At 49.5% G+C, this 25,336-nt stretch overlaps 3 protein-coding genes across 13 annotated transcripts in view; 1 reads left to right on the top strand and 2 right to left on the bottom strand.

Moving 5' to 3' along the window:
• The first annotated feature begins 2,295 nt into the window (after positions 1–2,295).
• On the top strand, positions 2,296–7,351 carry SNX22 (sorting nexin 22). Of its 4 annotated transcripts, none has more exons than XM_047864096.1 (7): positions 2,296–2,446; positions 2,832–2,915; positions 3,294–3,398; positions 3,914–4,008; positions 4,359–4,391; positions 4,661–4,728; positions 5,203–7,351. In XM_047864096.1, the coding sequence occupies exons 1-7, from the start codon at positions 2,372–2,374 to the stop codon at positions 5,322–5,324; spliced, it is 582 nt and encodes a 193-aa protein (XP_047720052.1). In that variant the 5' UTR covers positions 2,296–2,371; the 3' UTR covers positions 5,325–7,351. The 4 variants fall into 4 exon arrangements, with proteins under 4 accessions (XP_047720052.1, XP_047720051.1, XP_047720053.1 ...); XM_047864095.1 differs by having other exon boundaries at positions 4,323–4,391; XM_047864097.1 differs by lacking the exon at positions 2,832–2,915 and having other exon boundaries at positions 4,323–4,391.
• On the bottom strand, positions 5,758–11,554 carry PPIB (peptidylprolyl isomerase B). The gene is made up of 5 exons (XM_047864094.1): positions 11,368–11,554; positions 10,505–10,618; positions 9,247–9,340; positions 6,663–6,847; positions 5,758–6,124 (listed from the first exon to the last, which is right to left on the bottom strand). The coding sequence occupies exons 1-5, from the start codon at positions 11,500–11,502 to the stop codon at positions 6,002–6,004; spliced, it is 651 nt and encodes a 216-aa protein (XP_047720050.1). The 5' UTR covers positions 11,503–11,554; the 3' UTR covers positions 5,758–6,001.
• A 5,924-nt stretch (positions 11,555–17,478) lies between these two features.
• Positions 17,479–25,336, bottom strand: part of CSNK1G1 (casein kinase 1 gamma 1) — a 160,591-nt gene continuing 152,733 nt past the window's right edge. For all 8 annotated transcript variants that reach the window (XM_047862288.1, XM_047862287.1, XM_047862285.1 and 5 more), the window contains one exon: positions 17,479–20,261. In XM_047862288.1, the coding sequence (XP_047718244.1) occupies positions 20,207–20,261 (55 nt within the window). In that variant the 3' untranslated portion in view covers positions 17,479–20,206. The remainder of the gene's footprint in view (positions 20,262–25,336) is intronic.

The raw sequence follows: 25,336 nt of genomic DNA, 5'->3' as shown, positions 1-25,336 counted from the left end.
ACCTGAAAACTAAGCATATAAATGAGGTGTGTTCAACAATCTGCGACGGAGGGACGATGAGAGGTGTCCGGATCTGAAGGTGGGCAGAGGATTCCTGTTGTTATTCCTCTAACTCCTCCCTTCCTGCCTCTCTCCCAGGCCTTCCCTCCTCTCCCCAGCCTCTTCCCAACATCTCCTCCCCCTATTCAGTCAGAAAGGCGAATTTCAACCAACAAATGTTTGAGCGTCTCTTACATTCTTGGTGCCAGGGCAGCAACCACTGACAAGACACTGGCCTGATGGCCCTCAGAGCCTGGGGCAGAGTCGGGAAAACCAGGGAGACCCACAATAAACAAACAGTAACTACGTAACTAAGTGCAGAGACAGGGTGATATGATAGGGTAAGTGGACAGGAAGGAAGGTCTCTTTGAAGAGGTGAGTTTTAGGCCAAGAGCTGGAAGTTCTAGGCTAAACCCACCAGGTGAGGAGTCACAGCAGGCACAAAGGCCCTAAGGCAGGAAAGAGCGAGTTGGGCTTGAAGAACTGGAAGGTCACTGGCTGGGGCCGGGTACACGAAGGGGAAGGAGAGGAGATGAGATGAGAGGTGGAGGCTGGGCTAGGTCACTTAGAGCTCTGTAGATTGTGGTAGGGAGGGGATGTTTTCTTCAAAGTACAACACGAAAGAAGCCTTCATAAGGTTTGAAGCAGTTGCTTTGATGGTGGTTTGTGCTGCTAGGTAGACAATGGACCTTGTGTGAGAGAGGGAGGCAAGGAAAAACAGGGAGGTCGATTAAGAGATGTAGCAGTTTTCTAGATGGTAGGGCAGTCATTAGGACAGGTGACCGAGAAGCTTAGAGGTCTGAGGTCCTGGGAGAGGACCCCCTGGTCAGTAGACAAGGAGAACAGGGTCTTTGAGTGTGGGGGCTCCAAAGTACAAGGAAATGAAATCTCAGCACTTCTGTTCACAGTGGGTGGTTTCCCTTCCGGGAAGTTTCACCTTCCTGATTCTGGGGCTTTTGTGAGATGGAACTTGGGGGAAGAAAGCGTGGGGCATAATATTGGTGAGACCTGCTTGCCTTCTTTGGGGTCACCCTCTCAGCTTCTCTCTAGGGGCAGAACTGGGTGGGGGGTGGGGAGAGATTCTGCTCCAGCTCAGAAGCACCTCTGCACTAGCAGGGGAGGGAGGGAGTCAGTGATCCCCCAACTGCCAGCCTCTACCCCTAAGACAGGTGCTCTGTTTCCTCCTTCCCACCTTGAGGCCTCCAGCCCTCCCTCCCTCCACTGTCTGCTCAGGCCTTTGTTGGAGGAAGTCAGGGGAGTTGAGGACTCTGTTGAATGGGACAGATCTCTTATGGCTGAAGTGTCGGGGGGCTTAGTAGGGGAGCAGAGGCCCTTTCTAGCCCAAGGGGTCAGAGAGTTCTGGATTAAATCCTGCCACATACCCAGGAAGGCCCTGCCCAGAGGGGTGGGCAGTAGCAGCCTAGTGCCATCTCCCACAGTCCCTCTTCCCCGTTTATTGCCCTGTACACACACCACCCACCTCTGCCTCCAGGACAAGCCCTCAAGCTGCCGGTTTCTCAGCACCTGCTATGCTGAGGGCTTAACAGGGATCATCTCCATTTCCATACACCCTCCTTAGGCATAGTATTCAATTTTGCACATGAGAACAGGTCTACACAGTTCAGGAAATCCAAGCTATCTGACCCTCAAAGCAGAGCTCAGGTCCCTAAACTGCTTCATCCAGGCAAACTGGATCTGAAGAAGGTTGGGGCTGAAAGATGAATGAATGAATGAATGCATGCATGAATGAATGAATGAAATGAAGGGGCTTGTGGATGGTGGGAGAGGTGGACATCAAAGAGAAATTGGCCCAAGCCCTCCTCAGGCGTGGCCGCGTCCAGGTGAAAGGTGGAGGAAAGGAGATGGGGGGCAGCCTGGTCTAGAGGAAGGGTGTGAGGATCTCAAAGAACATCCTTGATTGGCCCCCAAGGTCGGCGCCTAGGTCTGGGCCCCGCGTCCCTTCCTGCCGAGCGCGCACAGGCTCTAGTCCTTACTAGGCGCTCAATAAAAAGTAGGTGAAATTTTGGCTCGTCTACGGCTGTTAGCGGGCACTCAAAAAATGTTGACAAACGGCTGGCTCTCCGCCGCTGAAGCGTCCCCACCTGCGGCCCACTAGACTCGAGGGGCGGTATCCTGTCCCACCTCCCCCCGCGCTGCCTAATCAGCCCCTCACAGGACTCGGCGGCGCGAGGGAACGCCCTGGGCGGGGCCATCTTGGGGCGGGGCCTGCGAGCCCGAGGAGGAGGGGCCGGGCTCGCCGGGGTCGGTGATCTACACCAGGAGAGTTCGCGCTCCGAGCGTTGCGCTCGGAGGGGCTCGAGCCGTGGCGCGGATGCTGGAAGTTCACATCCCGTCTGTGGGACCTGAGGCCGAGGATCCCAGGCAAAGCCCAGAGAAAGGCCACATGGTGAGCGGGGGGCAGTGGATGGGAAGGTACGCGGGGACCCGCCGGACTCCCCCGCGCCGAATGTAGTGGGGACCCCGCGCCTGGGCTGGGGCGTCTGAGCGCGGCAGGTCAGGCCGTCAGAAGACGGCCTGCTGAGGGTCTCGGGCCGCTGGGATGTGCCAGCTCCGTGGACGGCGGTCCAGGTTCACAAGGGACTGCAGGGAACTGAGGGGAGGCTCTGTCCTCCCCCTTTCCTAAACGTGTGAGGAGCGTGGGAGGGTCTCCGGAGAGTGGCGGGGTTCCTAGGCCGCTTCGTGCGGGAGGGTGGGCGTGTTGCGGGCGCGGGTCCTGCTGAGCCCTCCTGCGGGGCCTCACGCGCACCTGGCCGCTCGCCCGCGCCCGCCAGGTGTTCCGAGTGGAAGTATTGTGCCGCGGGCGCAGGCACATCGTGCAGAGGCGCTACAGCGAGTTCCACGCGCTGCACAAGAGGGTGAGGCTCAGCCGCCGACTCACCGACCTCGGCCTGGTTCCTGCCCACCTCCTGGGAGACGAACTGCGGCCCCAGTCTCTGCCACCCCCTTTACCGCCCCAGTTCCTGTCCTGGGCACAGACCTCCCTGCGGGCTGCGGGGTGGGCGCAAAGGGGCAGGGTGCAGCCTGTACTATGGGTGCCAATGTGTGGCCGGCCAGACCTCGGGCGTTTGGGGGAGGAGGGTGCTGGGGCCTCTCTCCACCCTGTCCCAACCATCACTCATTAGGGTCTTGGAGGTGGGGGCGGGGAGGCCTGGGTAGAGACTCTTGGCTAGGCCGAAGTGAGCTTGAGGGCTCAATCAGGATGCTTTGATGGCACCGCGGTAACCTCCTGGCAGATCAAGAAACTGTACAAAGTGCCCGACTTCCCCTCAAAACGCCTGCCCAACTGGAGGACCAGAGGACTGGAGCAGCGGCGGCAGGGCTTGGAGGCCTATATCCAGGTGTGCATGGGGTTCACTCTGCTGCTCCCCAGCCTGCTGGAGCAGAGGTGCGACCCAGAGGGAGAGGTGCGGGGGCATGGAATGAAGGAGACCCACATCTTAAGCATGTTATTTACTACCCCAAGCCTCAATTTTCTGAACAGTAATGGGTCCAAACAGCCCTTTCAGTACTGATAGAAGGGAATGAGGTAACACGGAGGCAGGTGGTTTCAGTTCACTGAAAGCTAGCTCTCTTCCCTCCAGGGTGAGAGCGTGTGCTACCCCCAGTGATGAGGATTTGGGTGGAGACCCCCCCTCTTCCCCACACAGTGATGCCAGATTATAGGCCAGGTTGGCTTGCTGGGCATACGACTCATGTAGTCACTCAGGGCCCAGGGCTCAGAAGGGCCCAAACTTGGTTTAATGCTCTGCTCTGGCTTAGTCATTTGGGAAGGCCCCCATCGTTTCCATTTTGCACTGGGCTCTATGTTAAATAGCTGGGTCTGATTATAGGTTTCCTCTGTTCTCCTCCCCAGGGTGTCCTGTACCTGAACCAGGATGTGCCCAAGGAATTACTGGAATTCCTGAGCCTTCGGCACTTCTCCACAGACCCTAAGGCCAGCAACTGGGGGTGAGCACCTCTAGGGGCCATGGCCAGGCAAGAGAGGGGGGCCCTAGTGTGGAGGGGACAGGGGCTCCCTGAAGTAAGCAGGTGAGGCAAGGTTTTGGAGGCAAAGGCCTGATTCTTCCTTGAGATATGGCCTCCCTCATTAGCTTTCTTGCTCTGGGCACAGGGACTGTTTTTTGGACCGTCTTGGTTTACCCCAGCTACCTCCGGAACTGAGCTTGTTACAAATAGAAGTAGTGGTCCCCTGGGAGGTGTGGTGCTGGGCTTGCGTGTCTCCACCCCTTCCTCACGCGCGCGTGCCTCCCCCCAACTCCTAGCCCGACAGCCGCTCACAGCGGGTCTCCTCTTTTCAGCGCCTTGGGGGAGTTCCTGCCCAAGAACAGCAGGCAAGTGGAAGCCCCACCCCCCCCCCGCCCCCAATCCCCACCCGACTCAGGCTGCCCCCTAGTGGCCTTGTGCCTGCCGGTGTCTGGCCTCTCCCAACAGTCCAGGTATCTCTGTTGGTGCCTCCTGAGACCACTTCTCACTCACCTTCCCTTTTTGGGTGCTTGGTGATCTTAATTCCTAGTCTCCACCTGATAGGAGACCCTGCCCCTGTCTCGCCTCTTCTTCCACTGTTATGACTCTCCCCTCCCCTACCCCCCCCCCCCCCCAGCTCCCAGCTCCACCACCGGCCTGTCATCAGCTTCTGCATGGATCCCTACGTTTGCATTCCATCCCCAGGTGAGGGGTGGGGGGGATGGGCTCTGACCTATAATCTATATTTAGGGCCTAGGTAGCAGGGTGGGAGTCAGGGGCGAACTTGCCATTTTTCAGCTCAGGACCCCCAGGCAATATCTCCCTCCTAATGCCCTCCTTTGGGGCGACACCTATCCTGCTGCTCCTATAGCCTGCTTTCTATTCTCCTTCGGGAGGTAGACATGGTGAAATAAACTTGGCTTTCCTGGTCTCCATTCTTCACCTGCTTGGCTTTACCAAGCTCTTGTGAACAGGATGTGAGCCAGGAAAGCCAAGGCCCCATTTGGGGTGGCCAACTGTTGTTACCTCTGGCCTTGGTGGGGACTCCTGCTCCGGAGGAGGGGGCTGAGCCTATGGGCACAGGGGCTCTAGGAGCTGCAGGCCTGAGGCTGGGCCTGTTCTACATCAATTTCTCTGTGGTCTCCTACCCCTTCCTCCCTTTTTCCTTCTGTCCCACAGAGCCTCTGTCCAACATGGTGGTGAATGGTGTGCTCCAGGGCCTCTATGGCTTCAGCACCAGCTCAGCTAAAGCCCAGTCCGAGGGTCCCTGTCACTCTGCTCCTTTGCCACCGATGCCCTGACCAGCCCAGAGGTCTGTGGGCCACCTGCCAGGACAGGCATGTGCCTCAGTGTATGAGCCCCCTTCTCAGAGGCTGGGTCCCCCTTGGCCCGGACCCAGGATTTAACCACCCCAGATGCCAGGGCAGGGACAACAGGGGATAAGGAATAAAGGGAGAAGTCCAATTTAGAGGTAGGCTTTGAAAAGAGACTGGTGTATTTCTTCACCTACCCCAGAAAGGGGCAGGAGACAAGCAAAGGTTGACGCACAGTAGTGGCAAAGGTTAGAAACGAGGAGTAAAAGCTCCTGCTTGAAATTTTGTAGGCAGTGTCTAGAGAAAGGGGTCGGACCAGAGCCTCAGATGGGGATCGGCACCCCCTGCCCCAAGAGTCCCAGACATGCTGGGACAGAGACTTGAGCAGGTGTTGGAGGCCCAAGAACTCAGCCCACACTGGTTTAAAAAAAAACAAACCACCTTTTTTTTTTTATTGGTCAGCATGGATAGGAGTTTGTTACAAAACCGGGCCTGGAGGCCTATGGAATGTGAGGTGAAGAGTCCACTCAGTCAGATGCCAGCACTAGGGCCAGTGCAGCACGGAGCCGTGTGGCAGGCCATCTTTACCCACCCACCCCACCCCCTCCCTGGAGGGCAACAGGGCCGCACAGATGGTGGCTCAAAGGGAAGAAGTCCCTGGGGCCCTACTCCTTGGCGATGGCAAAGGGCTTCTCCACCTCGATCTTGCCACAGTCTGCGATTGTCACATCCTTCAGGGGCTTGTCCCGACTGTCTGTCTTGGTGCTCTCCACCTTCCGCACTACCTCCTAGAAAGGAAGGCAGAAGCAGTAAAGCAGAGAGGTCAGGAGGTCCACCTCTCAAGGGAGACAGGCCTCACAATATGGCTAGGGAGGGATGAGATGCCCACATGAATAGCATGCCAAGCTCCAGGCACCAAAATCCTAATAGAAGCATAGCCAGGTGACAGGGCAGGGACAACCCAGAAAATGCAATAGTTTTGATCCCTGAAGTATGAGCCAGGCTGAGCTAAGGGCAAGGAGGAAGAAAAAGGTGGCGGGGGAGTGGGCACGAAGTGGCTTCTCAGGGACATCATGTTAAGCCATGTCCTGTACAAGTCAGGGTGGTACCTGCACCTGTACAGCCTCAACAGGCCTCCTCCAGAGCCTGTGCCTGGAGCTGGAAGAATTGAGAACTTGGGGGCATAGAGTAGTAGGGTAGTTCTTAATTCCCCCCAAGTTTGTAAACATGAACACTGGTGTGAATCTGGGTCCCCTTTTGGGAAAACGATAAAATATACGGTGCTTTCCTGATGAGAGCTGCCCAAGTTTAGCCCCTGAAACTCACCATGCCTTCCAGAACTTTGCCAAACACTACATGCTTGCCATCTAGCCAGGCTGTCTTAACCGTAGTGATGAAGAACTGGGAGCCGTTGGTATCTTTGCCTGCATTGGCCATGCTCACCCAGCCAGGCCCGTAGTGTTTTAGCTTGAAGTTCTCATCAGGGAAGCGTTCACCATAGATGCTTTTACCTGGGAAGAAAGAGTAGGTCAGGGAGCTGGGTAGGCCCAAACCAAGCAGATCTTTGGGGTGAGGATTCCAGGGACTCGACCTCTGTGCCAGGCCAGGCTCAAATGGATTATAAGGACATAAAAGCTGTGCTCTTCCTACCCTCTGGTCTTGGAGCCAAATCATGCTGACAGACCAAGTGGGGAACGATGCCAGGCTGATTTAGTGAACAGCTCACCTGATCGATTACTTTTAGAATAGACTTTAGTGGCTTTTAAATAAGGCACAGACCAACAGCTACCCTTAGCTATGGCCTGAGAGGTCTGCCATAGGAACTTTGAGGGACTTGGGTGGAGAGAGGTGCTTAGCAGGGGACATGGGAGGGTAAGAGCTCTCCAGAAGAAGAGGACAGCTTTTGTTCCTAATGGCACAAAAGATACTGAGAGGAGGTGGGAGGGGCTGCCATTTGGGTTCTGGAAAATCAAGAACCTCTTATTAATGAACACAAAATAAAAACTGCCTGTTGATGTGTGTGGTGTGTCTTTCCACGAGGGGTCCGAGGCCAGAGGGTGAATGACAAAGGGAGCTGGGCAGACTCCTTCCTACACCATTTCAGAGATCCTCCTTCAAGTTCTCAGAGATGCTTCCAGGAGAAATCCTGTCTTGTTTTACCCAACACCTTTTTTTTTTAATGTTTATTTTTGAGAGGGAAAGAGAATCCCAAACAGGCTCCATGCTGTTTGCATGCATCTCACAAACCATGAGATCATGACCTGAACCGAAATGAAGAGTCAAAGGCTTAACTGAGCCACCCAGGCGCCCCTACCCAACACCTTTCAGACTCGCCTACAAAACTCCTTTTCCTTCCTCAGTACACCTTATTTTCACCCTGTGGTTCCAGAGGATGGACCCCACTTGGGAAGTGGTTCTGGACAGCTGCTCTTCAGGAGGTATTTCTGACTGTAGTAGGTGGGGAAGTCTGAACCTGAGAGTCACTAGATGCTGACAGGGACATCTCATGCCCAGGCTAGGGAGGAACCCTGCCCTCTGCAGTGACTCCTGGCTCGAGTGCTGGCTAAGATCAGAGTCCTCTGTAAATCTCGATCAACTGCAGGATGTCCCCACATCTGTACTTCAGTCACTTTCCCAACACACATGGACTCCCAAACTCAGATGAATAGCTCGAATTAAAGTTCAACATACTGTCTTCCCCTCCAGACTTCAGTTACTCTTTTGACACCTTTTCCTTTGCACATTGTCCATATGGTTCTCACCCCCGTTAGCTGTGCATTTTTCCTCTGCACTCCTGCTACCCCCACTGCAGGTACAGCTAATGCTCAGAGGGGTAACGGAGTATGCTGGAGAACCCTTGTGAGCATCTTAAATTTATAAACTGCCACCATCACCCTCCCTAAAACTTCTCTGCGACTGGGTCTTCCATTCAAGTCCTCTGTGGAACTTCATGCAGGACAAAGCCCAGGTTGCCAGGTCTGCCCTGGCCCACCACTCTGGGACCCCAGTGTGGCATGTGCTCTACTTCCATCCCCTGACCCCATTATTCAGCCAAGCTCCTGTGGCATAACATAGCTGGGTTCACCTTAGCCCTGCCTCTTTGTCCAAATTCTCCCCAGCCAGGACCCCAGTTCAAATCTTCCCTCATATTCACAAGGCCACTTCCTGATCAGCTTGGCCAGGAAGTGATTCCTCTGCTTGTTGGCACTTTGAAAATGGCCGGATTGATTTACCATAGGCCGGGCACCTACTACGCAGAATCCCCAACTCATCCCATTCTTTAGCAGTGAAAGCAAGTTGCTGTCCCCCTGATTTTTGCACCCAGCACCTACCATAAAGCCTGTCCCGACAGATATCTGTTGATGGGGTGAGGGGCAGCCTTAGTCTTGAGGGAAGAGTATGCTGGGCACCCAAGTACGGTGAGCCCTCCCATGGGTTAGGTAAGTCCAGGCTATTTGTCTCTCTGTCCTATGTGTACAAGTAATGCAAAGGGGAGATTGAGTTGGCTCTTGCCAAGTGGTCTCTGGTGGGAGACTGCCAAGGGGAGCAGCTGCTCCCATCCCCGCTGGGGCTTCCAAGGTTGCCCACTCAGGCTTTGCATGCATGACCCAGAATCACCCACATGGTACACTTTGCTTCCCTTCCCCCCAGGGGGTATTTAGAGAAAAGTCATCAACGCTGCAGGCCTTGATTGCCAGGTCTGTCAGCGGGGTAAGATCCACATGACCCCTCATTTCTCCTCTCGTACTGGGTTCCCTGTACAAAGAAGGGTGCAGCTGGTCTCAATGCAGGTGCCAGTACTGTCTCTGAACCTGGGCGAAAATGAGGCCTTGTCTACCCAACACAGCCCAGCTCTCCCCTGTGGGAAGTTGCATTAACAGATCCTATAGCCCAGACGACCTGAGGTTACCTCCAGTGCCATCTCCTCGGGTAAAGTCTCCACCCTGGATCATGAAGTCCTTGATCACACGATGGAATTTGCTGTCTTTGTAGCCAAATCCTTTCTAGAAAAGGGAATGAAAAGGTGAGAGGTGGCATGAGGCACAGGCAGATATTAAGTAGGCCCTGCAAGAGCCTAGCCCACAACTCATCATGGAAGAGATACCACTGCTGACCAGATTCATCATTCCATGTGCCACTGAGTGAACAGTTCCCACAGGCGAGGCATGGAACACACAGATCCAGGAGAGGGGCTAAGACTGCACATTCCTCTGCCTTTATATAATTCCCAGACTTTACACAATTCTACTTCACATAATGTTTCCACCTTTCCTCTCTTTTTTTTTTCTAATCATAGAAACAGATGCATGAAAACTGATCAAATCACATCAAAAAGTTACCTAATTCAATGGAAAGTTATAATAGGAACTTTTTTCCTTGATAATTTTTTAATTCCAGTATAAAAACATACAATGTTATATTAGTTTCAGGTATACAATATAGTGATTCCACAATTCTATACAGTATTTAGCACCCATTATGGTTAAGTGTACTCTTAATCCCCTTTGCCTATTTCACCCGTCCCCCAACCCCAGCCCCTCTGGTAACCACCAGTTTGTTCTCTAGAGTTAAGAGGAATACAAACTTTCTTAAATGGGGCACTACTGTTTCTTTAAAACCTGGGAAGCTCTGGGCCCTTCACCCTTAAAAGAAAGTTCTGGTTGCTTTTCCTTGACTACTGAAATGTCTTAAAAATAAACAATTTTCTTGGGCGCCTGGGTGGCTCAGTCGGTTAGGTGTCCGACTTCAGCTCAGGTCACGATCTCGTGGTCCGTGAGTTCGAGCCCCGCATCGGGCTCTGGGCTGATGGCTCAGAGCCTGGAGCCTGCTTCTGATTCTGTGTCTCCCTCTCTCTCTGCCCCTCCCCCGTTCATACTCTGTCTCTCTCCATCCCAAAAATAAATAAAGGTTAAAAAAAAAATTTATAAACAAAAATAATAAACAATTTTCTCAAAAAAAAAAATCTATTTCTGAATTCAGTTTATAAAACCCGCAAGATGTGATAATAGTGGTTCCCAGTACTATGGGTCGGCAGTACTCTGTGAGGGTACTCACAGGAGCAGTACTCCTGGTATAGTTGGGCCACGCTCTGCACTTCAGTTTCCTGCCAGCCCTACTTGCCAATTTCACTTCATTTGAGTTTGACTACCTCTGCTCTGGTCACTTACCTCTCCCGTGGCTAAGGCCACAAAATTGTCCACTGTTTTTGGAACAGTCTTTCCAAAGAGACCGATGACCACCCGGCCTATATCTTCATCTCCAATTCGCAGGTCGAAATACACCTGAGGAAGAACACCATTTCAAAGTCAGCCTTTTTAAAGGGACCTTGTTAGGGAAAGGAGGGGCCAAGAAGCTACAATGAAGGTAGGAGAGAACAGAGCGGTATTTTGAAAACAGTGATTCCGAACCTGATTTTGGTAGTGACAAAAACTCTACCATGAGAATCTAATGAAGACTCCAGACCCTTCTAGAAAATGTTTGCGCTCTCCTTAAGATTATAGCGTGCCAAACCACCTTTAGTCTAAATAAATAATGAGCACAGATTCTAGAAATGAACATCAAAAAACCATAAAGAAGCGAGCCTAAGCTTGCCACGCACGTTTAAACTAGATTGTTGTGTTTTGTAATTGGAAGTGGGTAAAATCTGGCCCAAGTAAAGAAAGGATTCTGTTTGGCAGACGTGATCTTTCACCATTTCCCCAGCGCTGGACAGTATTTGCAAAAAGACTGCTCTGAGGCTGACAGTGGCAGCCCCAGCTGGACATGCCCGGCGTCGGCTCCTGAATCGCGGCAAGGGCTGGGGTGTTGGGGAGGAGCCGAGCATTCTCCGGTCTCAACGAGCAGGACTGCACGGACGCCACGAGGCCACAGCCGAGAACCTAGGGAGAGGCTGAGCCAAAGTTGAGGACGCCTGGGCCTGAGCTCCGGGAGCCTAAATGCCTCGGACACCGCTAACCAGCGGCGCCGAAGCCGGAACCCGGGGGACCGAGGGTGGGCCTTGCCAGGAAGGTTGGGATAGGGGAAGACGGACCTTGACGGTGACTTTGGGCCCCTTCTTCTTCTCGTCGGCCGTGGAAGGACCTGGCAACAGCAGGAAGAAGACAGAGCCCACGATGAGGGCGGCGGCGAAGAGCAACTTCATGTTCCGCTCGGAGAGGCGCAGCATCCACCGGGCGAAGCGAGCGCGGCCCGGGCAGCCGAGGGCCGGAAGAGGGTGGGGACGCGTCAACGTGGGCACCGGCGCCTCCACCGAGCGCGGCCGCGGGGGGAACCGGGGCTCCTACAGGCCTCCTGGCAGGAGGCGAGGCCTGTTTCCCCCCTCTAGGTCGGCGCCGTGTAGTAGGTCCCCGTGGGGGGCGGAGCCCGCCTCGCGGACCCTGCTGGCTGAGACGCGGGCTCCGGGGTGGCTGCCACGTTACTGTGGCCTCATTGGCTCCCCCGCAAGCCAACGCCCACCCACGGGGAGAGGATCCCTGAAGGCGGCACCGCCCGGCCCTGAAGAGCGCGCGGATTGGGTCTCCGAGGAGACTACAAGCCCCAGCATGTAGAGCGAAGGGTCCCTTGGCCGGCTCTGCCTTTGTGGGAGTGGAAGTCTTTTGGAGGGTCAGTTTATGTTTGGAAGACGGTGGATAGCGGGAGAGAAGGCACTTGTTATTTTCCGAATTGGGCCAGTTAAGCATTAGCCACCATCAGTTTGGGTTTAAATATGGTAGCTTCCCCAAACTCGGGGCATGTTTGTGCTCACCCAGAACATGACCTTATACTGCTCCTTCTACTTGTCTTGTAAAACTTGCTTCGAACCCCTTTTTGATTTAGTCCATCTCACTATACTACCTGTTCTCTGGTTTTTACCGTGCTTACTGTTGTATGTATGAGTCAGTGCACGCTTTAATATTGTATACTCTGGTTCTTCACTTCCTTTCTTTGCCTATTTTTCCAAGTAACCGTTTTGTGTGCGCGTGAGCAACGGATTGTGTTGCACTGATTTTGTATATAACTCCACCAACACTGCTGCAGGGCTAAGTGTTCAACAAATTTTGGTTGCAGTAACGTCATACTTAGTACTGAGGTGGGAAATAATACCTGTGAAACGGCCTGGGTTCAGGCGCCCCACTCAATGCTGTTTTTTTGTTTTTGTTTTTTAATGTTTATTTTTGATAGAACATGCGTGCGTGTGGCGGGGAGGGGCAGAGAGAAGGAGGCAGAAGATCCTGAGCAGGCTGCTCGCTGTCAGGGCACAAGGCCCGACCCCCAGATCGTAACCTGAACTGAAGTTGGTCACTTCAGTGATTGAGCCACCCAAGTGCCCTTAAATCACTTTTCGAAGCTTAATATAGAAAGTCTTGGTCTTCACAGCCCAAATCCTAGGTAGGCACAGCTCCCTTTCAATTAGTTGAGCCCTGCAATTTGTTGTCTTTATGAGGTGCTGACCTAAGTTTGAGGTTATGCATGGCCACTGGCATTAATTTGTCCTTGCTTACACTGAGGTCAGTGCAGTCAGGCTGCAAAGTTTCCACAGTTCTCTCATGTAAACACAAGTGATGTTTGCTGTTTCTAATCCTCACACCTCAATCCGGTAAAGGTTCTCCTAGGTAAAACTGTTGCACTGAGAAAGTTGATCTTCTGATCCTCCAACCATTTTTTTGGTCAGGCCTCTTTCCCCACTCACTGGTCTCATGCCCTCCATAGCCATTGAGAAAAAATGTTTACCAAACTATGTTTTTTCAAAGTAGCCTCCACCTGAGGAGCTAATGCTAAAACACATAAAACCTGCCTCCTCCACACCTCCCCCCCACTTTTGAAAGGAAAAAAAAGCTTGATGGATAAAATGCTCTCGGTGTGAAGTTTTTCTCTCATGATGATCTTAAGTGTCTTCTGCTTACTTGCCTACCCAGTGAAAAAACAAATCAAGTAGTAATTGAGTAGTAACAAAAAAGCTGGAACCAATCATGCCGATTGACAGTTACTTTGTGGCTATATATATATATATATATATATTTGATTTTAATTGCACATCATAGTTTTATCCCCTGTGCAGATGTTCATTAGTAGAGCATTATAAAGCTATTCCAAAGCTGTTCCACAGAGTACATCCTAACTTCCTGATGTTCTACCACCTAAGAACCACAGGGATACAGGAACCAGTATGTGAGTGATGAATGTCCACGTTCTGCCAGGAATATTTAAAGTGACCAACAGGGGGCGCCTGGGTGACTCAGTCGGCTCAGGTCCTGATCCCAGGGTCAGGGGATTAAAGCCCAGCATCGGGCTCTACACTCAATGTGGAGCCTAAGATTCTCTTTCTCTCGCGGGGGGGGGGGGGGGGGGAGGGCACCTGGGTGGGTGGCTTAGTTGGTTGAGCATCCGCTCAGGTCATGATCTTGCGGCTGGTGAGTTCAAGCCTGGCATTCACAGCTCAGCCTGGAGCCTGTTTCAGATTCTGTGTCTGTCTCTCTGCCCCTCCCCTGCTCATTCTCTCTCTCAAAAATAAGCATTCAAAAAAGATTCTTTCCCCATCTGCCCCTCTCCCCAGCTCATGCTCTCTCTAAAATTAAAAAAAAAAAAAATGGGGGCACCTGGGTGGCCCAGTTGGTTAAGCATCCAACTCTTGGGTTTTGAAAGTTTGTTGGGTTTGAGCCCTGCATGGGGCTCCATGCTGACAGGGCAGAGCCTGCTTGAGATTCTCTCTCACTTTCTTTGCCCCTCCCCTGCTCATACTCTGGTTCTCAAATCAACAAATAAACTTACAAATAAATAAACAGAAATAAAGTGACCAGCAGGAGAGAGCAATGTTCAACCCAAAGGAATGAAGCAAGAATGCCAAGGTATCAAGCATTATTTTCATTCACTAGAGCCCTGAATCCTATCAAAGTAATCCTAGCTGGATTCTTAGTTACAGACGAGCCAGGGGAATTTAAAACCAGACAAACCAACCAACTAACCAAACAAAATTAGTCAAGAAAGGTAAGACATTTTATTTTACATACAAAAAGGGTGCAAACTGAGTCCTTTCCTCCCCAAATTAGGGAAGAGGTATACTTAAAGATCACATTTGTGTTTTTCCATGGTGCCCTAGGAAATGGGCTACTCTGAGATAACACATCAAGACCCATTTTCCGTTTTCTCCAAAGGCGGCTTACTTCCTCTGCAGAGGAGTTTTTCCTAATGGTGTACAAATCTCTCTCCCAGAGGAACCATTTCAAATACACTTGAAATAAACATTCATGTTAAAAAATACTACAAATTTCATTTTCACAGCTGAGCTTTGCGACCAGTGCCGGGGTTTATGAAACAACAACACATATCTAAAATAAAACAAAAAGTTAAAAAAAAAAAAAGGCATTTAACAACAAATCAGACACATCCACACAGCATTTAAAACTGATTTCCACAGCTGATTTATACATTATCTAGTCTTAAAAAATTGCAATCAACATCCCAACATCTTTTTAAAAGTACAATGGGCAAAGATTAAAGAAACAGACAAAATAATAATATAATAAATTAGAGCATGTAATATATCCAATGGGAATTGATGAATCAACATTATTTTCCATTGGGGGGGTTATAATATTTTTGGTTTCATCTCTATCTTTTCTGCTGTTTACTTTTCTGCTTGATAAATGGGGCTCATTCCCAGAGCCAGCCTGCTGTGACACTAGTTTGAGAAGCTCACTTGTTACTTGTTTTCTTCCGAGGATATTCCTAAACACATGGTCCCAGCAGCCTGGCCTGTGAGTCTTTATGGAAGTGAAATGCACAGATGAGACCACGTGCGCATGCACGCACATATACACACACACAGGCATACAAGCGCAACCACACACCCATCTGTAAATAGATTTCCCCCCAAAGAAATGGCTCATCTCTCCTGAGACATTCCTAACAGATTGATAAACCTCTTACAAAAGCTTTCAGTGCAAGGGCTGGCCTGGGATTTGGTCTGGAGCTCATGAAGAGGAACACTGAAAATGTCTCACCTGCCCTGAAAGAGGGGGTTTGCAGGGAAGAGGCAGTCAGAACAGCTGTTTTCCTGTGTGTGTTGTTGGGATGACTGCACTGCACCCCCATTTATTACCAAGGATAACCCTCTGCTCTGAGACTCTGAAGGTGGTGATGGCACCGGAAATAAGATTGCGAGGAGTAAAAGAAAAGCGACAAAAGAAATTCTGTCCACAGAACTGAGGTTTCTTTATAACATCAAGTTTGGTAACAAAACTAGAAATATATGGAGTACATGTTCACTTTTTCCTTTGTAAGCTGATCTACAAATACTGGAGTGGACTTCCTGGTTGCTTTTTGAGGAAATTTGTCAACTACTACAGTCTATATCCAGGGAACCTACTACTATTTTTGAATACAGTGGAGAAACCTATTCTTTTGCACTCAGTCACCTGCAAAAGGAGTTATGAAAAACATGTTTTTAAGACTGCTTAATTGATCAAAGACTTCCAAGATTTATTTGTGGCTAAAACACTGCTCAAACTCTGCAAACCCTCAGAAGGGCCATAGTTTCCTCTCTTCTTTATTCAGAAACAAAGCCACCCCTCCGCTGCCTCCCTCCCCCCCCCAAAACAATAAAACCATAGGAATCCCATTTTGATTCCTGCCAACCCGTCATAGGAAGACTGGGAATCACTGGCCATCAATTTCTAGACAGGGCTTTCCTGGAGGCCCGGAGTTGCCAAAACAAGAGCCCCCAAAACAAGTGCCTGGTGCTTATATATGGCCAATCCAGATGGGGTGCCTGGTTATCCTGGCTCCCTAAGGGTTGCTGGAATTCATCTGCCCACATTGGGGCAATGGCGGGGACAGTGGCAGTGGACTGGCAAAGGCAATGTTGGCTGTATGGCGCTGTAAGCTCCCAATCTGAGTAATTCGAGCCCTAATGTGGCTGACGCTGGAGACGACACTGTCAGGGCAATTCACTGGGAATGGAAAACTGGTTTCAGTATGAAAATGGAGGTGACTGGGACACACAGGAGGCATGTGGAATTGGGAGAGATGCATCAAAAGACCAAGTTCCTTTGAGATGCTTTCTATGCTGTCATGGAAGTACTTATTTTTGAGAAACATCAGCCATGCTTGCTGACAGGGGCAATTAATTCTATCTTTTGCATACAAAAAAGTTAAGGCTATGATCTTTAGTAACCAATCTGACATACATTGACCATCACTGCATATTTCTGACATTAAAGGAGGTTACTAACACGGAGAATCAACAATGAATATGCACTATCAGTGTCCATTTCCAGTGCACTAACTAAGCTGGGATATAGAGGTGATGGACCCTCTTCTGGCTAACGGCAGAGGTGGTTTCTTTGTACCTGGAATTCATGCAGATAAAACAGGCAAATCAACATTTCTACTGAAAAGCCCAGGATTCTGCTGTCCCCTGTTGCCTCTGCGTTCCAGAGTGAAATGGATCTTTAACTGGAGGTTAGCCTAGTCACTTGACTTGTACCTTCTCAGACCCTGTTTACTTCTAGACAGACCCAATATAGCAGAATGTTCACTAAGGCTGTCAGGAAAGCACACTGGCTGCTGGCACACTGCCCACCCTTGCAGAGTCCAGAGTGAGACCACTGGGAAATGCCAAGGTGTGTGTAAGTGATCAACCTTTAGCTGCTTGATTGCACAGACATAGGTCATCCTCCGGTCATAAGAGAAGGACCGCTTATGCCTTGGTGGGTTCCTGGCCTGCGTGCCTTAATCTGCTCAGGATGCAATACCTGAAGGACCGTAGGGCTTGGGAGACGTCCTCCTAATGGCATACTATTAAGAATATTTTGAGTGAACGCTGCTAGTACTTACTGCTAACTCAGAAGCAACTGCATCAATCCCAAAGAAAAAGATCCTTAGGCACCATGCTGTGAAATGGAGAAAGTTCTAAAACTATAGTGAGTGGATTTGGGTGGGTGGTGGGTGGTGGGAGGAGGGAGTGCCCAACCTCAGGGACCCGGCTGAGACACAGAACTAAGCAACTATAGCAACAGGGTTGAAGAGGGAGCCCTGATGTGCTGGTGGGGATGGAACTGATGGCCAAATTATTCCTTAGGTAGTCTTTTTATTTACTTTTTAATTTTCAGGAAGATCACAATAGGATCTCTCAGAGGCCTGGGACCACCTTGGAGTGTTAATGGCCTTGGAAGAATCACCATTACCCTACATGCCAGAGGGATGTGGGGCTCTTCGCCTTTGTTATGAAAAGCAGATACCTAGTAAGAGATTTTGGGGGGGGGGGTGGTGCAGAGAATGAGAACAGTGCATTAGGAAGGACCCCCCATAACTGCTTAGGTTTAACCCTTCAAGAGCTAGCCTTTAAAACATTTAAGACCAAAAAAAGTCACAAACTCAGCTGCAGGGGGGCTTGCCCTGAGCCAAGCTGGTCAATGCCTTTGCTTTTTTGTGGAAGCAGAGGTGGGAGGCACTTAGTGGGGTGTGGAGTGCCAGGATGCTAGAGGCTTTGTCACTACTTCCCCTTGCCATCCCTTGAGAGGCAAGGGTTTTTTTCTACACAGGGAAAAGGAAGTTAAAGTTTCTATACAGGAAGTTAGAGTTGCCCAAATGCCAATTGAGAAACTGTACATTTCTGTGATGGTGCCTTAACCACTAGGTATTATCAAGGAAGCAAACCTCAATATTCAAAATCCTTGTGGAAAAGGGATGTGACACTGTGTCTCCCAGCCACTCTGTTTTGTATACAGGAAAATTTCTTTTAAAGAAATGAAAGATTACAATCCTTACATGAGCTGAGCAGGTTTGAAGCCAGTAAAATGGTATTTCCTAGCCAAGGCCCGATGGAACAGGTAAAGCCCAGTAACTCTGATCCATGCCACTGTTGCTATCTCTGCTCCATGTAAGATACATCAAGGGACTTGTCAGGAAATGCCAACTACCAGAAAGTATCCCCACATCCTCCGGTCCAAAACACGGCCCTCCATCTCAAGCCAGAGGCAATGATTTCGGAGTTCCCAAAACCACCAGACTAAGTCACCAGCCACTGTCCTCCTTGGTGAGTTAGCTCTCTCTACTCCCAGATACAAGGCCTTGTTCCCTGATGTAAGTGGTTCTTGCTCCTCTATCACATCTGGAAAGAGGTCACTGTTTACATAAGCCACTGAACTCAAATGAAAATTGAGCACAGTAACATTAACTCCATACATTACTTTCCAAGCAGTGAACGAAGAACCAAGACTCTTCATGGTAGTAGATCAGGTGGCTAACCCACATGGGGAGGCAGACAGTGGACTGGGGCAAACACGCTCTAGGTACATGGCCATCTTATTTGGAAGGAGTCTATATCCAAATGAGAAGATAATTTCAGACCTTTCATTTCAGTATCCTTTCTCTTGGAATTTTCCAGCACCAGCCAATCTTATCTTCCTGTTTATACAGCCCCACGTGCTCAGTCCTAAGCATGCTGCTGTGGACCTGCTGGGAGATCTGCAGGTGTCTGGTGCCTGGTAAGGCAGGCCAGCCCAAATGCTATCACTCAGCTATCGGGGCAGACAGTACACAATGATTTTATTTCCTGGCCCTATGATGCCAAATCCTGAGGTTCTTCTGGCAGTTGGAAGGTGGGTTCACTTAGTCCTCCTCTTCTTGTCCACTAGTGGCAATATGGCGGTGGCCATTTCATCACTAATTTTGTCCCCCAAGTCACTAAGAAAGTCACATGGCTATTTAGTTGGAAGTCCCTGGCAGTGGAGGAAACTGGTATTTCCAATTTTTTTGTCAAGCATCTCCTTCTCCTGGTCAGTCTGGCTTGGCTGGCTCATCCCATGTGCTGGAGAGCTAGGCGGTCCAAACTGTAGGCTGATGAGGTCAAGAGGCTCTGGTAGGGACATTCTTCAGCAGCTGAGAAGATGAATGAAAATTCAAGTATGTTTCTTTGCCAACCTGAGTGTTTACTCAGAATGACAAGAGTTTGGCTTCTTCTCTTCTGGGTGCTGCAGACCCAACTTTTTCCATTGAGAATGTCCTCTGGACCCATGTTCTCTCTGAATGGCTTGGCTGGCCCCATCCCCCTCAAAACAGAAAAAAGTAAAACTCCCAATATAACCAGACACAATATGCATCTGCCATGTTTTTTGTTTAAAAAAAAAAAAAACTAAAAGTGCAATAAAGTCAGTTTTTTCCTTTGCTCAGAACAATTTGCATTGTCCTACTACCGTCTGGAGAACAGAGTTCGCTTGTCAAGAGAGCGAAGAATGCCAACGCGCAGGGACAGTAGACTGCAGATTTCTCACAGCTTGTGTCCGACAGTGTAACTTGACAGGAGGGAGGGTGGCAAGAACCTGCACCCCGTGGCCAGCTGGGGATGGAGGCTGCAGAGGCACAGAGGACGGAGCCATACTGCCAGGCACACCTGGTAGGTGGAGAACGTTCTTCTCCTGCCAGGCCTGCCATCTTCCCCCTGCCTTCTTGACCGCACCCCCAGCCTCTTGAGCTCCTTCAGCAGACAAAGCCTTTAACTCACTAGCTTTTATGCTGGAGAGGGTTGAGGGTGGGGCAGGAACCGGGAGTAAACTATGGGAGGGAAGAGAATAGTAGTCCTTGAGTTTTTGTGAATGACACCTTCACTGTAAACAATAGGAAGGAGAGTCAACCAGGCAGCCCCGAGGGCAAGCAGTGGAGGAGCCGCAGCTCTGGGACCTGCTCAGAGCTGTAGGCAGGCGGGGATGGCCACTGACCCACTGGGCCCTGGCTGCCTGCACTGGCTCCTTCTGGGGGCATCTGTTTTCTTCTTTTTGGTTTGGACCTCCACCCTCCCCCATAGAGGAGTCCCTTCCAATGAAAAATGGCAGGAGCTGCGGGTGCAATTGAGTTAGAGTCCCCAGGGCCTGAGGACTCCCGGGAGGCACTGGTCACTTGTGGCGCTGGGCAGTCTTCTTCCTTTTCCTCTTAAAGAAACAGCAGCACCTGGAGTACAAGGAACATTGCAAGTCAGTGTGGAAGGCTTACAGCTTCAGACTTCTGCCTGCTTCTGCTTACTGCCCGGCGGGTGGGGGGCAGTTCCCCCCTGGCACCCACCCACAGGGCCACCCACACCCACCACCTACAGTGCACACACTGGAAGCAGTGGGCAGTGTCTGCCAGGAAAGCCAAAGGAAATAGCTACTTCATTTCAATCTGCTACCAAACTCAATCATCAAAATGATGCAGGCTAGGCAGGGTCCAAACAGGTGTTTTTTGGAAGGATGAAGGTTTATCATTGAACCCAAATATTTCATCTTTATCTGGAACCAAGGCTGGGGGCTCCTCAGGGCTGCCTAAGACTAGCCTGCATCGTCTGCCCCTTGATACAGAGGGCACAATAATTTAATGCAGCTTCAATGGCCAGTGGATATGGAGCTAAACTGAGACAAATTAATCCCCCACAAAATATGATTGCAATTTTAGCAGGATCTCATGATGCTGCCAATGAAGGATTAAGGATTCTCTCCATCCCATACCCCCATCCCCACCCAGCTACCCGGAGCAAGCAGAAGGAGCCCTGACTCTTAGTAAGTACTGTGAGCCTAGATCCCCTGACTGTTATCAACACAGCCCACGTTTCATTCAGAGGGGACCAGCGCCACAGCCCAGGAGTTGACCATTGGCAAGCATATGGCTGCAGGGTCCTCGGCTTAGCTACTGAGACCGCTGCTGCCATGCCAAACAAGGTTAGAGGACTAGCCCTGTGTAAGGTGGAGGTTGGGGTCTGCTCCCTTCATCCGCCCTCCACGTGTTGCCCCCTGGACAGTAGCCACAGCTCCAGCACAGCCCTAGGCCCAAGCATCCCCTCCTTACTCCTGTCTCTGGAATAGGAAGCAGCTCTTGCTGAGGCATGACTAAGTCCAGAAGGGGGTGATGAGGGCTGTGGCATAGCTGGTGCATAAGACATGTCCTTTCCAGGAAGCTGACACATGGGAAATGAGAATGTGAGGGCCAGAAGGTGTGGATGAGTCAAAGATGCCAGATGGTGGAGGGGAGTCAAGCTGCAAACTTGTTGGACCCTTGAAAGGAAAGCTTTTCGGAGAAAACTCTGTCTGGTTCTCTTGCCTAAATCTCTGGGTTTAATGCCAGGGCTGTTCATATGAACATAAAGAACTGGTGCTTACTTCCCATTCTCCTAAGTTCTCCACTTTAGCTAAGATTCTCTCCTTTTTCAGCCAGGCTCCTTGGTATTTCAACACCCAATGGACAAGTTGTTAAAAATTTGGAGAAGGTTTCTTAGAATGTAGAAATAGACATTTATACAAGTAATGATAGCCTTTACCCATATCTGAATGAATCAAACATGAAAATTTTGGAAATAGGACCTTCTTAAGAGGGTCTTTAAAAAGACTTTCTGAAGATGGGGTGCCTGGGTGGCTCAGTTGGTTAAGCATCCGACTTCAGTTCAGGTCATGATCTCACAGTCTGTGAGTTCGAGCCCCACATCAGGCTCCGTGCTGATAGCTCAGAGCCTGGAGCCTGCTTCGGATTCTGTGTCTCCCTCTCTCTCTGCCCCTCCCCCACTAGCACTCTGTCTCTGTCTCTCAAAAATAAATAACATTAAAAAAAAAAAAAAAAAAAAAAAAAGACTTTCCGAAGGTATCAATGACATTTATGAAACACTATTTTTTTTTCAATGACATTTATGAAACACTATTGTACTCTCTCCCCTCAACATAGGGCTTGAACTCAGGACCCCGAGGTCAAGAACCGCATGCTCTCCTGACTGAGCCAGCCATGAGTCCTGTAAAATACTAAATGGGTATGAATATAGTCACTAAACAAAGTGGCATGTGAATCTGGAGACTGAATAAATTCTTTGAAATAAAAATGACCAATGCTCCTGATTGTTTAAGACAGTCCTCTCCCCAGAGAAGATTTCAAGAAAAAAAAATGATCTTTTTCTATTATATATGCTTTAGAAAAGGAACATTTTCCAAGTTGAAAGTCCTGATATTAATATTAAACAAGGCAAATTAAAACTCATGGGAGCACCAGTATTATACCAGAGTTCCCTATTCCCTGTTAACCATGATTTTCAGAGACATCATTAACATTTAAGTCAATTTCTATTCTTTTTTTTTTTTTTGGAGGATGCTAAAATGAGGATTTTGTATTTTTAGTAGGTAAGAGCAATCACAAAGAAGTCTGAAATACTGTTTTGGTCCCTTTCAAACTACACTACTCACTTCTCTTTTACCTCCTTCGAGGCAAGTCTTAAGAACTAGTGTCTGCTCACAAGCACATCATAACCTGACAGCTGAGGCACATCATGCTGAATCTGCCTGACTGGAGGACAATGTGCGCTACGGTTTAGAGCCCCAGATTAATTTTTGCTACTAGTTAAAGCTTCGGCAGCTTTTCACAGTTCTACCCAAAAGGAAACAGGCCCCACAATCTGCTTTTCGATTCTTTGGTTTCTGTGGTGACTACCAGCAATAGGACCTATTAAGCTGGGTCAGACCCCAGACCAAGCCCACCTACTAACTTCACACAAATGTCTAACTCTCCAAAGAGAAGGAAGGTGAGTGATGAACCTTTCTTGTGTCGTAAATATTCTTCTAGTTGATTCTTTGATTGGATGACCAGAAATTCTTAGCATGCTGGAGTCAGAATCAATCCAGTCTCCCTACCCACAAGTCACCAAGTGCTCTTTCTCTAGACCTCTGAGCCATTACCGTTCCCACACTGCTCTCTTGCTATGTCCTGGCTCTCTCCCCTTTTGCTATTTCATTGCCAGGCTTCTCTTCTTTGGTGTACTTTTACATTCTTCCCTTGCTCTAATACCTGGCTCAAGCCCCACAGTATCCATGAAGTCTTTCTTGACCATTCCTGTCCATAGTGACCTCTTGAGGGACAATAACAAGTCTCCTGGAGACCTACTTGTCTTTTCCAGTATATATGTCTTATCTCTACAGCTAGACAGCACCTAAACTTTACGGAGTACCTAAGCTAGATGGTATCTAAGCTCTTGGGTAACCTACGCTTTTGGGGAACCCCCTAGAGTCCCAAGCAGAGTTGGAGGAGCACACAGTGGACCCTGTATTTGCAGTCAGGATTATGTGAGTGACATCTCACAGGAAAAAAATAGACTATGACAATGTCAGATTACACAGACATGTTTGCTAGATAAATAGGTCAAAGGTACTCCCCAGTACCATAAGACTACAAATTCTATTTCCATAAAACCTGACTTATCTTCCATATATCCCTATTCCTGGGGAAGCCCCATAGGCAACTTGGCTTAGACCAATGGGGCTCAGAAACTGGTGTCCAACCTAGTCACTGAAGACAAATAGAAACAAAGTAAACACAGAGTCCAGGAGGCTGTTATCACCACATAGAATATGACCCCATGCATGCAGACACTGTGGGGAAATTATAATTTCAGACTGCAACAGACCAGCCAGTTCAGGAGCACCTGGAAGGTCACAGGCAACGTCTAAGAAGAAAGCTGGGGAGAGGGCTCTTTCTTGTATCAAGAATGTACTTGACTGAAAGCAGATTCTTTAGGGCTCCCCCTTCCACTCAAGGAACCTTTTCCAGGAGTGGAAGAGAAGGGCTCCAATATCTCATTAGCCAGGTCAGCCCTTGGCCCACTAAATGTACTCTTACAGGGCAAAGAAAAGAAAAGAAGAGAAAAGAAAAGACAAGACAATAAACGAGAAACAAACAAACCCCCAAAACAACAACAAAATGTCCATTTCTCCCCCCAAGAAGGAGCTCTTTTGGAGACTCATTCTACAGAAGGAAGAACCAGTTGAATCAAAAGAAAAGTCACAGATTTTTCCGAAGCAGCCAGTTAGAGACCAAACCACAGAATGGGAGATCATCTGGTGATAACTGCCCTTGGGGTTGTGAAGAATAATCTAAACAACTGATAGAGTAACCTTGTCCTCCTGCCTCTGTCCCTCTCTGTCTGATAATATCTGGTCTATTAATTTGGGAGACAATTCACTTGGCTAAAAATAGAAAGATAATTTTGGATACTGGGGATATTGTTTTGACAGGAGGAGACAGCAATGAGATGGGTTTGAAAGGAAAGAAGGAACAGATTAATTCCTGGGTGTAGGCCTGCCCCATCCCCACCTTGTGGATCTAGTTCCCCAGTCTGGGTGGTTATGGCACAAGGTGGCGTATGGAAGCCATTCAGTGTTCCTAAGGCATTTTGTTTGGCTTTGCCAATCCCAGCCTAGTCTGGTCCGCTCCCCTAGCATGTGGACTGGAGAGAGGGACTCACCACAGGTTGAGCATTTTCAGGCAGCTATAGAGTGTGTAAAGAGAAAAACACAGAAAGGAAGAGAGAGAAAGAGAGAGATATTAGTCCACAGAGGTGAGATGGAAGCAACTCCCTGTGAGCCATGCAAACATGCAGTATGTGTTGGTGTTTCGTTTCTTCCTCTGTCGAGGTAGGGTGAGTAGGCCCAGGTCACTTGGCCCCCACCCTAAGATGGAAGGGGCAGGTGCCTGATAGAAGCATTGAGGAGGGAACTGGATCTCAGTGAGGGGTAAGGTAGAACAGAAAGAGTTGGTGGGAGCCCCATAGCGGGTTTTCCTGGGCAATTTCCGGGAAGATAGCACAAGAAAGAGGAAATGATTCTGCCTGTAAGAATTCAATCAAGCACCAAGTGAGCCATTTTGGTTCCCACACAAAGTCTTACTGTGCAATGTTAAGCTGACCTTCCAACTATTCTGAGGGAAAGACAAGTCCCTAGCCTTTCTATAAGTCCAATATGCCTAACCAAAGCAGCTGGCTGGCAGTTAGCTCTTCCTCTAGAGGAGGGAAAAGGCTTCAGCAACACTTTATTTTAGTAGGAGATGAATCAGAGCAAGGAGGGTCACTGCTCTGGACTAAGGTATAACTGCCAGAGAAGGGCCAAAAATCCCATTCTTGTTAATTCTCAGGAGAAATGAGGTCCACATTTTCTAAGTTATAGCTAAAGTCAGTGAGTAAGCAAAAACTCCATAACAAAAATCAATCAAAAAGCTGCCTTGCCTTACCAATTATATTTAAACAA

Source organism: Prionailurus viverrinus, chromosome B3, assembly GCF_022837055.1.
Source record: "Prionailurus viverrinus isolate Anna chromosome B3, UM_Priviv_1.0, whole genome shotgun sequence".
NCBI classification, from domain to species: Eukaryota; Metazoa; Chordata; class Mammalia; order Carnivora; family Felidae; genus Prionailurus; species Prionailurus viverrinus.
Note: the sequence above shows the minus strand (reverse complement) of the source record. Positions and strands in the feature narration are given on the sequence as shown.

What these genes read in the sequence shown, in the direction of transcription:
- SNX22 (XM_047864095.1), top strand. Translation starts at nt 2,372, where the DNA reads ATGCTGGAAGTTCACATCCCGTCTGTGGGACCTGAGGCCGAGGATCCC. An exon ending in CCTAAGGCCAGCAACTGGGG is followed by an intron (nt 4,009 to 4,322) that starts GTGAGCACCTCT and finishes CCCAACTCCTAG; the next exon opens with CCCGACAGCCGCTCACAGCG. An exon ending in TTCCTGCCCAAGAACAGCAG is followed by an intron (nt 4,392 to 4,660) that starts GCAAGTGGAAGC and finishes CCCCCCCCCCAG; the next exon opens with CTCCCAGCTCCACCACCGGC.
- PPIB (XM_047864094.1), bottom strand. Translation starts at nt 11,502, where the DNA reads ATGCTGCGCCTCTCCGAGCGGAACATGAAGTTGCTCTTCGCCGCCGCC. An exon ending in GGCCCAAAGTCACCGTCAAG is followed by an intron (nt 10,619 to 11,367) that starts GTCCGTCTTCCC and finishes GTTCTTCCTCAG; the next exon opens with GTGTATTTCGACCTGCGAAT. An exon ending in GCAAAGTTCTGGAAGGCATG is followed by an intron (nt 6,125 to 6,662) that starts GTGAGTTTCAGG and finishes CTTCCTTTCTAG; the next exon opens with GAGGTAGTGCGGAAGGTGGA.